The sequence below is a fragment of the Pinus tabuliformis genome, chromosome X, assembly GCF_031772625.1.
Source record: "Pinus tabuliformis cultivar Carrire ecotype Pingquan chromosome X, CPIR1, whole genome shotgun sequence".
Classification (NCBI taxonomy): Eukaryota; Viridiplantae; Streptophyta; class Pinopsida; order Pinales; family Pinaceae; genus Pinus; species Pinus tabuliformis.
Window position 1 is genome coordinate 1,187,311,656 of NC_142308.1, and position 11,458 is coordinate 1,187,323,113.

At 30.2% G+C, this 11,458-nt stretch overlaps 1 protein-coding gene across 1 annotated transcript; it reads right to left on the minus strand.

Moving 5' to 3' along the window:
* Positions 1-4,174: 4,174 nt before the first annotated feature.
* On the minus strand, positions 4,175-4,924 carry LOC149144189 (putative aspartyl protease At4g16563). Its single transcript, XM_089452057.1, has 2 exons — positions 4,831-4,924; positions 4,175-4,728 (listed from the first exon to the last, which is right to left on the minus strand). Exons 1-2 carry the CDS (start codon positions 4,922-4,924, stop codon positions 4,175-4,177), a joined length of 648 nt encoding a protein of 215 aa, XP_089308183.1.
* Between the last annotated feature and the right edge of the window lie 6,534 nt (positions 4,925-11,458).

Below are 11,458 nucleotides of genomic sequence, written 5' to 3' on the forward strand. Positions count from 1 at the left end.
AGCAAAAATGCAATTATTTTTTATTAAATATGCATATTTTATTTAAAAATAAATAAATATATTTTTTTAAACAATCTTTTCTTTTATTAAAAAAAAAAAAAAAATTAAACAATTTTTATTATTATTATTTTTTAATTTGAAAATACGAATTATTAAAACTACATTCTATATTTTCAAAAAAAAAAAAAAAATAAACCTACATTTTATGTTTAAAAAAAGAAAAATTACATTTTTTTTAAACAATCTTTTTTTATTAAAAAAAAATTATAATGTTTTTTTCAAAACAATTATTTATTTATTTCAAAAGACAAATCATAAAAAACATTTAAATTTTCTTAAAACAAATTTAATTTTTTTAATTTAAAATTTAAAAAATTATTAATTTTTTTTTAAATTAATGTACCCAAAAAAAAATTATAAATATATTTATTAAAACGTTTTAAAAAATATTATTAAACAATTTATTATTTTTTTATTTATTAAACGAATATTTTAAAAAATTATTAAATTTTTTTAATAAAAATTGTGTTTTTATTAAAAAAAATAAAAAAATAGTGGCCCCTGCCGAGCCACCACCGGGCGGCTTTTTAAAAAAAAATTAATAACCATATTTATAATTGTTCTTTTCGGTACATTAATTTAAAAAAGAAAAAGTTTTAATAATTTTTAAATTTTAAATCAAAAATTAAATTTGTTTTAAGAAAATTAAAATGTTTTTTATGATGTGTATTTTGAAATGAATAAATTTATTAAAAAATAAAATATTTTTTTTTTATTAAAATATTTTAATAAATTTTTTTTGTTAATTTAATGTGTATTAAATTTTTTAATAAATTGAAATTTAATAATTTTTATTACAACTGTTTAATGAATTTTTTTTTTCAAGTTAAAAAAAAAAATTATCTTTAAATTTGTTTTGTTTGTTTGTAAATAAATAATGAAAATTCAATAAAAAAAATTATTTATTTATTCATTTTTAAATCAAAAAGACCTTTTTTTTCGTAAATTGAAAATATTCTTTAATTTATTTTTTTTAATGTGAAAATACCTATATTTTTAAAATTTCGATAGTTTTTTTAGTTTTTTTCCTTTAATAATTTGAGCTTATTTTTGTCTTTTTAGTTTCTAAATGTTTTTAATATTGATTTTATTAGTTTTTTTTTTTTTTTTTTTTTTTATTTTCTATTTTTCTTTAATCTAGTTTGTTTTTTTTTTTTTTTTGCGTTAATGATTTTTTTAATCTTTATATTTTTACTTACTTAAATTTATATATATAAATTTTTTAATTTTTTTTTTCCAAATTCTTTTATGGTTAAACAAATTTTTTTTTCTAATTTTTTATTTATTTTTTGTCTCATATATATGTATTTTTACATTTTTTTTTTATTTTTTTTTTTCTAGTTAAGACTAACCTAAGTACCCACGGGGGATTTGAACCGGTGACCTATCGCACGGAGTGCCTTAACAACGCACCCATTCACCGTCAATCCAAAGCCCCGTGAGCTATGTATTTTTACATTTATTTTTAAGTAATAATCATTTTAATCTCAATTTCAATAGTTTTTAATTTTCTTTTTGGTTAATTTTCCACTTTTTTTTTTTAAATCTAGTTTGTTTTTAATTTTCATTTTCTTTTTTAATTTTTTGTTAATGTTTTTTTAATTTTTCTATTGTTACCTACTTAATTTTATAGTTTTTTTTAATGTGTTATTTTTTCTTTTCCCAAATTTTTTTATGGTTTACATATTTTTTTTTTCCATTTTTTTAGATATGTTTTTACGTTAATTTTGTTTTTTTTTTTTTTTTTACATTTTACATTTTTATGAATTATTTTATTTTTGATGTTTGATTTTTTTTGTTTTCTTTTGTTTTTTTAGTATATATTTTTATTTATGTTTTGTTATTTTTATTTTTTATTTTTTGTTTTGTGTTTTTTTATTGATTTAATTTTTATTTTTATTATTATTTTTTTTAAATTTTAATGTTTTTTTGGGAACATGATAAAATATTTTATGCTATTTTTGAAATATTGAAGTTTCACCATTCAAAAAAAAATTGTTATTCCAGCATCAAGACTTTTCGTTTTCAGGGTGTTTTTTGCACAAAATTTACCATTGAGAAAAAAAAAATGTTATTCGAACACCAACACTTTGTTTTAAGGGTGTTTTTTGGACAATTTTTGCACCAAAAATTGGTTTTCACCTCCATTTTTAAAACATGTTGAAAATTTACCCTAAAAAAAAAAAAGGTGTTATTCAAGCATCAACACTTTTCGTTTTTAGCACTCTTTTTGATGTTTTTTCTGGGTTTTTTGGCGAGAGTTCCCGTTTTGAGTTTATAGTTCCTGTTTCAAAGTTTACATTCTTAAACATAGTATTACTATATTCTTTCACAAAACATGTTCCAATTAGTTCCAATTAGCCTTCAAAGCTTAACAACAAATAACAATTATGAATATTAAGCTTTAATTTATACTTTGAACATTACTTTGATTATTGCTTTTTCCAATTCATTACCACAAAATGTTCAAGTTTTAGTTAGTAGGCACACTTACAAACCAGGTTTTTAAATATTTTTTTACAACTATGGATCCATCTTAAGCATTAGAGCATTAGAGGGTTCAAATATCTTGTGATGGGAAGCTCTTTTAGAGTGAAAAACTTTAAAATATGTCTATAGTTCAAGAGATTTAATCTTTTTTATGAACTTAACAAAACCATGGTTAAACTAATCTTTAATCAATGTTTTATATATATATATATATATATATTCAAATATTTTGTTTATCAATTACATAGAATTTTATTATTATTCTTAAAAAAATATTACATATTAATTTTATATTAAGAAGTAAATAAATTACACATGTCCTTCCTATTAGAAAATTAATTGAATCTTTTTACTTTCAATTATTTATTTTATTTGGACATTGAAATATTTTTGTAATGGTTAACATTAAAATTGAGAAAGCCATGAGGAAGATACTCTTTAACAAAGAAAATGAATGAATATTTAAAATTCAAGCCTTGTGGTTGCAAGTAGGGGATGAAATTACCAATTTTTTTCAGGAGTTTAGAAAAAGAAGAAGGCAATCAATACCATTTGAGCCATGGGTAGATGGGACAAATGCCACATGCTTTAAAAAAATTGAAACCCTCCCTAAAACACAAATTCCTATAAATACCATTCTAAATAGTGCCAATGATTTTGTTAACTTCATTGACCAAGAAAACAATGGTCATGTTAATTGACATTTCTAAAGAGCAACTACTCAAAGCCTTGCAAGACATTGAAAAGAATAAAAGCCCAAGCCTTAATGAGATTCCCATCCAATATTATTATTAATATACAGAATTAATTAAAATTAACTATTATTTAATAAATTGTCCACCATTAAACATTTCCATAAAATATTTACCATAATAATACTCAAAAATCATATATGGAGCAGTACCAGAAACATATTTACCATAATAATACTCAAAGATCATATATGGAGTAGTACCAAAAACATTGTCATAATTTATGTAGCTTTTGTGTTTTATGTAGAAATTAAACTTTTTACAGTAAAAATATGCTCTGCCTGTATTTATAAAAAAATTGCATTAATTCTCTACTTTTATTTTTTAAGTTTACAAAATAAACCATAAACTAAAACAAAAAATCACTTCACCTTTTATATATCTAAAACTTCATATAAACACTTCACTTCTTTATCTAGGTAAAATGTAAAATTAAAATATGATAGGTTTATGGGATTTTATTGATATAAAACACGAGAGAAACATGGATCAAGAGGAAATACGTAGACTATACATACATCATGAAGAAGTAGTAGAAAATCTTAGAGATTTGTGGGATATTATTAGACCAGGAGAGAAACATAGATAAAGAGCAAAATACCTAGACTCTATATAGATGGATCCTATCAGAGCAGCCTGCCATCAATGAATCAGATAAATTTCTAGCATGACAAGCTTTCTTAGTGAAGCCTAAACGATTTATCTTCCTGTCATACAATATCTACAAATCCTTCTGCTGATATTTTCCTAGAATAACAGCAGGTGCAGCAGAAGCAATGGAACTAGGATAACAGAAAATGCCAAGCAGAGAGCGTCTGAGGTCACGGGCACGATAAAATTGTCGTAAGGCAGTACCATGTCTGAAACAGTTGTCATGAGGCAGTACTACCACTGAAATGGAATGTAACATGAGGGAATCGAATATGGGCATTGGAGCAGAATCCCTTCGCCACACCAGACACATTGGAACACAAATGAAAGCCAGTCGTGGCTTCAACTTCAGGAGTTCTTGGACTGCAATTAAGAAAACCATATACATTTGCAATCTCGTAATAGACCGCTTCGGCAAACTGAGTGTAGGTAGTGCCCGAATCTATAATGGTTCCACCTTTGCCGTTACTGTCAAATTTGGTTACATTCGAGGGCATGGTCACGGATACATTGCCAATACTCACTCTTTCTAGACGAGTGTAATAGATTTTGTTGTATCCCGCAAAAGATGAAGGTGCTTCGGACTTGATGAAGGTGCTTCGGACTTTTTTAGGAAGGGAGTGTACACTGTATTTCAAACTCATATCAGTGGGAACTGCCCTGTCACCCGGCACTATTATGCTCCCATTGTTTTGATCGTTAACGCAATAGGGGAATTTGTCGCCAATGAGAACACACAGCTGGGAAGGCAAAGACAGATTTCCTCTCCCAAATCCTGCGATACCAGAAACACATTCCGAAGTCACTGAGCATCCGAATGCAAAGTTAGATATTTGTCCACTTCCCTTTGTCAAAGTCAAGGTGAGTCAGTAGATGCCCTGTGGTTCTTCCGCTGCCATAGCCAAGCGTATAGTCTGGACACGTCCCCGAGCACTTGTCTGGACAAGTCCCCCCGCTTCCCTCTTCTTCATACACTTTTTGCACTTTGGATCTGCACACTGTACAGGCAGAGCTGACGATGATTTGTTGGAAAAAAACAGTGGTGTCTCCTGGGCACTGGAATGTACATGTATAATTTTGTTATTTCATAAATTAAGTTAATTTTTTTAACTTATGGCTAGATATTTTTCTTTTCTTTCAACGGAATACAAGGTTGAGAGCCAAGCTTCCTAATGACCAAAGGTTTACCTTATTTCCTCTTTCATGTAAACTGAGCTTTACCTTATTTCCTCTTTCATGTAAACTGAGCCTTAGGACCAAAGGTTTACCTTATTTCCTCTTCCATGTAAACTGAGCTCACTATAGTGGGATTTGAACCTAAGTTTGGCTTCTATCAAATATTTCACTAACCTGAAATTAATTTCCTCTTTCATGTAAACTGAGCTCTAGGACCAAAGGTTTACTTTATTTCCTCTTCCATGTAAACTGAGCTCACTAGAGTAGGATTTGAACCTAAGTTTGGCTTCTATCAAACATTTCACTAACCTGGAATTAACAAATTGAATGGTCCCAAAACACACATACTATAGTGGGATTTGAACCTAGGTTCCGCTTGTATCAAAGATTTCAGTACCTTTGAATTAACCAATTGAGTTATCCCAAAACACACATACAGTGTCGTTGAATGCCCCTCTCAGCAAAATTGAAAATTAGTCTCTCACATTCTTATATACCATATTAAAAAGAAAACGGAGAAAAAAAATCCATATATTGCCGCTACTTACCTTTTTCATTCTTTGTGATCTTTCTCCGAATGCAATCCAATCTACTATGGAGTTTTGGAGTTTTATGCCTGTAAATATGATCAAAATATACTATTAAACAAATGGATTTTCTATTGATTTTTTTTAACAATGAGACGAAGAGGAGTGTAATGTTTGCTTGTTGCTACTCCGTTCATCAGATTTACAATAGTTGGTGAGCGCCCATATACCTGGAAGGAAGTTATTCCCTATGAAACTACTAGTTGTAGGATTAATTTGAAAGCAAATAGTTAATATAATTATGTGTTATCTTGATTTTTGAAACAAATGATAATTTGAGATATGAAGAATTCCACAACCGCCATCCAAGGAGTCGGATCGTTGCAAACTAAACCATCTAAAGAAGCCCCAAGGAGAGTCCATTTAAATTTTAGTTACTTGGATAGAGTATATGACTAAGGAGGATCTTTTTTCATTGAGTTGTTGGATAGAGTATATGACTAAGGAGGATCTTTTTTCATTGAGTTGTTTGCAATAGCCAGACTATGTATGGCTATCTTAGTTCTTGATATGCTTTTATCTTCAAATATGGCTTGGTTCTTCTCCAACCATATATTCCAAGCCAATATTTAAGCCAATATTTAAGGGAGTTCTTCATGATTTAATTTATGTTGTTTTGATAGTTATTATGTTTAACACTAATTAATATCTCGTTTATGAGACACATAAAAGTCTATTATAGTATTGTAACAAGGCTTAATATTTTTGGTAGGTGATTCTAGGGCATAGGACATTACACTCAATGAGTTTGTGGACCCATTTCTATTCAAGAGTGTTTGGAAACCAATGGATATGTTTTAGTCCCCAAACCCCTAGTGTTTTTGGACTCCCAAGATATAAGAGAACATTAATTTTTCCTTCCTTCCCATCCCATACAAATCAAGAAGATAACTCTTGAATTTTAAGAATGATATTAATAGGAATCCATGCTAAAGAGGCCTAGTAGACAGATATAGCTTCTATGATTGATTTACAAAAAATTAATTTGTCAACTCTAGATAGACACTTGTTTGAATAGACATTAATTAAATTTTCTATCTTTTCAGGTAACAAGTTCTAATTTGATTTTGCTTGGTTATTTTCCTTTAGCATAAACCCTATATATGTTATACCTTGATGGGTCCCCAAAACTTAAGTGGAAAAGGGATTCTCAATTACATGTTTTGTTTCAGTCATCATGCCCTAGCACTAGAGTGGGGATTTCTAGAAATTCATAAGCATTCTAATGGCCTTTGTGAAAGTATTTAGGTGAATCTTCAAGGGCTAAACATGGCCAAGTATCCATCTATGAAAATAAGAATATCATGCACAAAGAGTATGTGGATTAGTTAGGAATAACTAGTAATGAAAATGCCTTTGGAACTTGCCCTATTTTTGGCATGGATGATGTTTCTACTAAAGCCCTAAGTAGCCAAAAGGAAGAGTAGGGGTGACAAAGGATATCCCAAATGAAGTCAACAATCAATATTAAAGAATGAGGATGTGGCTCCATTTATTAGAAGAGAAAGAAATGCACTCTTGATGCAAATTAGAACCCAAGAGATGAAGGAGTGACAAGACCCCTAATGAATAAATAGAAGTTTGATATAAAGCTAAATAACCTTGTCAAGGTCTTTAGATAAATCTAATTAGTATAGGATATTTGTCCCATGCTTTGTGTGGATTGAGTGGAGGCATTCTTGGGCAAAACGGATGGCTTCAAGAATTTGACTTCTTGTTAGGAACTCGAATTGCTCAAGAGAGATGTGTTCCAAAAGGATGCTTTTCAAATGGATGGAAATTATTTTGGGGATGAGTTTGTAAATTGTGTCACATAAGGATATGGGTGAAAAAGGTTAATGGAGCTCAGATGGTAACCTTTTGGGATCATGTCATTGAAAGGAGTATGCAAAGGCGCTTGGATTTACCCAAATGTGTGGGAGAACTTTATGACATTTATTAGATCATCACAAAAGAAATATAAAATTCTCAACTGAATGTTATAGGGAAATAACCATGCCGAAGGATCTACCCTTTTGAAAACTATGAATCACCTACTTGAGTAGTTTTTGTAATCTTAGCCATAGGGTTCTCATTTTTCTCTTTATTTATAAACGTAGAGAAGAGTCCAACCATCTTTAATATTGTTCAATCATTACTTTGGTTTTTTCATGAAACATATCTTTGAAAAATTTTCAACCTTCTTGAGAAATTTCTTTGAAAGTGGAGGCTATGGCCTCACCTTATCTTTTAATATTGCAAATGGTGCTTATAGTCTTCTAGTGATTTGTAATCTTAAGAAAGTATTATGTATTTTTGTCCTTGGATTGAAGCTAGAAGTCTCTAGTATTCATTCACCACTCCTTTTCTTTATCTAGAATGATCTTCCATCTTGTTTCTTCAAGGTGTCTAAGATATTCGTGAGGGTCTAATGACCCATTTTTGGAAATTCTCTAATGAAGAGAAGATTTTTTTTTTATATCATCTAGGGATTGTGTATCTTCAGTGTTTTTTTTTCCCACTTTTCTATAACTACTTTCAAAAGAATTAAGTTCCTTTGGAACAAGATTGATGGGGATTGTAAGGAAGTAGGGATGAAGGGGCATTAGGCCTACTTGATAACATCATGAACGGAGGGGTGTTCAAACCAATAAGGGTTTAACTTATGGGGACTTGGTGGATTTAGGGGAGAGGAATCAAAATGAGACTAGAATAACCATCTGAAGTGACCCACTGGCACATTTTAAGGAAAGGATTGAGTAGAGCTTCATAAATTAGGAAACAATATAGGCCTTTTGAGACTTTAACCATCTGAGCCCAATTATCTATTTAGAGAGACTCATGTTTTAGGGCACATGATGTCTACCAGTCCAAAAAAATCCAAATGCCCAATGAGAAAGTCTAAGAAGGGATCAAGAGTGAATAAGGGACCCTAGATCATGGATTAGACTATGTTAAAATTAAGGTGAACACATATAATGGTGTTTTGAGGAGTAAGTAGGTGCATCTTGAAAAAAATTTCCCAATAGGATTTTTTATTAATATAAGGTTTATAGATATTGTAGTGGATGGAGGACATATCAATATCATATGAGAATAAGTCTGGAGTGAGCTATAAGAAAATATACCAAATTGACCTTAAAATATAGTGTGACTACTCTAAACTATTACGAGCTGTCCTAAATTCCAAAATGCATCTAATGAAAGAAGGTCCTAGTAGGGGAAAGGATTTCGTAATAGAGATTCTACCTTCTCGCCCTCCATCATTGTTTGTCAAAGAAATATGACATGAGGATTGTGCACCACTATGGGCCTTTTTATTGAGAAAATTTAGAGGGATTAACAAATCCCTAATAATTTAAGGATACGGGGAAATGGTTCTCTAAGGGAGACAATAATATAATTTTGTTTATGATTTGATGATGTGAGCTTATGAAGGATCGTTTAAAGATACGTAGCTTGTAAAAATGTTCAAGTGTGAATGATAAAACTTAAACAATTAATTAACTTAAATGAAGCATGAAATAGTTTAACAAAGTTGTAAACTAAAATGAAATATAAAAGATATAGACAAGAAGAGAAAAAGGAAAATATGATGCTAAGCCTCAAATTCTTTATTACAACACCAAATTCCTATTAATTCCTACTACAAAATGAGTTACTACTACCAAGAGGTGTCCCCCAATTTCCACGGGACGTCTTTTGACTCCTACAAAAACAAAGTCTCAAAAAATCGTTGTCTACAAAAATAAATGTAGGCCTGAACTCAAATCAAAACAGTTTCAACATCATAAAACTTAGAGAACAATTATTATTGCGTTGGATTTGTCTCATCCAGCTCTTAGATATGATGCCATTTAGGATCGTCTATGATCAATCCTCCCCAATGAGAGTCTTTTGGACCTTGAAAAGTTTCTTAATTAGATACTAAGTGAGGGAAACAACTCCCCACTTGTCTAATATCTATCCACCCTGTTTCTTCTACCTATTTCAAATATTGCAAGAAGCTGAGTTTTTATGTTATAGGAAGTGATCCTTAACGATTTGAAGAGGGAGACCTTAAACCTAGAACAAGGGAGGTCCACGACGTGCATAAAATGGGAGAATCTCAATGTGAAAAGAGAGGTTTCATCCTACGGCAATTTAAGGATGACCGTTAACTCTAGAATTCTTAATGCAATTCTTGGAACTTTTCGAGAGCTTGAAAGAAGTTGAAGTCTTCTGCTAGAAAAGGGAGAAGTCTAGCTTGAAAAGGGATGTCTCACCCAGCATGGATGGTTTAAAATCGACCATCAACCAATATGCATGCTCATGGGCATCTCTATCTTTGGCTACAACTTTGAATCTCGTTAGGGAGGTTGTCACTCAAGATTTCTTGATGTGGCTTTGAAGATTGTAGATGACCATCTCTTCACCCCATGTTAGATACAAGGTGACAATATAGAGAAAAATCAACCGTAAGACCTTCTAATATTCTAGAGAAGATTATTTCATAAGACTAAAATATCTTCTTGGTTGTTGAAGCCCATTTCCAAGAAGCAATCCATCTAAGATGAATCTTTGTTCTTGTAAAAGGCTTGTTTTTGAAGCATGAGTGTGAAGAATGAGTAGATTGACCATAATGCTTACAGGGATGAAGATAAAAACAATGATCTTTCATATGGCCAACTCGGTCACATTGTTGGCATTTAACAACTTTTTGCTATTAATGTGGAGGAGTAGAATATGGAAAAAGTGAAGGTGAACCACCATGAAGAAATCCAACACTTTGAAATTGAATGGGCTTGGAATACTATGCAATATTAAAGGATGCTTCATTATCATATCCATGACCTATTTTTTTCTTGCTTTTGACAAGCTCTTCCCAAGGTATGATGAATGGCTTGGGAAGTGTAGTCTGCATTTCCACACATGTATTCAAATTTAATTTTGAAATGAGCACTTGATATGAATCAACCTAAATATTATTGATTTGATAACTTGCTAGATGTTGATGGGAGTTTGTCTTAATGTTCTAAAAAAAAATAAGTTCAAAATGTTTTCTTTTCTGTAACTTGTTTTGATGTAGTTGTGAATAAAATTGCAAAAAATCAATGTTTTCTTTTGCATTTTGTTAAAAGGTTTGAATCGGGGAGAGTGTCCTTGTTGATTTAGACCATCTCATTAAGAGTGGAATGAATTATAGTATTTATAAACTCTAATGTGTCATCAAGTCTAGCCATTTTCTCCAACCTTACAATTAATATCTTAAGTTAGAAATTGCACACCCCCCCATTTTTTACTATAGGTACAACTTACAACCTTTTCTTTAAATGCTTCTCTACACACTTTTCAATGAATATTGATAAAACAAAACATTTGCATGCTTTGAAATTCAACTCATCAACTAATTCAATCGAATAATATATATACCAATGTAGTCTGCAAATATGAACCAACTTAGGCATATGAAAATATTGACGAACACAATCCCCTATTCAAAGCATATGACAATGGTAGGATATGAATATAAATGATTATTCAACTATATGAATGAAACACTCCTGCATAGGAATATGTGTCAATGCATAGGTCACAAATATTCAAAACTTATTTCCATGGTGTGAAACATCTCTACTTTGGATGAATGTTTGAAAATTTTTCTTTAATACATTTGAATCTTTAGTATAAGAAGATGAAGAAAGGGCATATATAGACTTGACAGTGACCATGAAAAGAATGGATGCCTATAATTTTTCAGAGTGGTGGGGCAAGCAGGCCCAT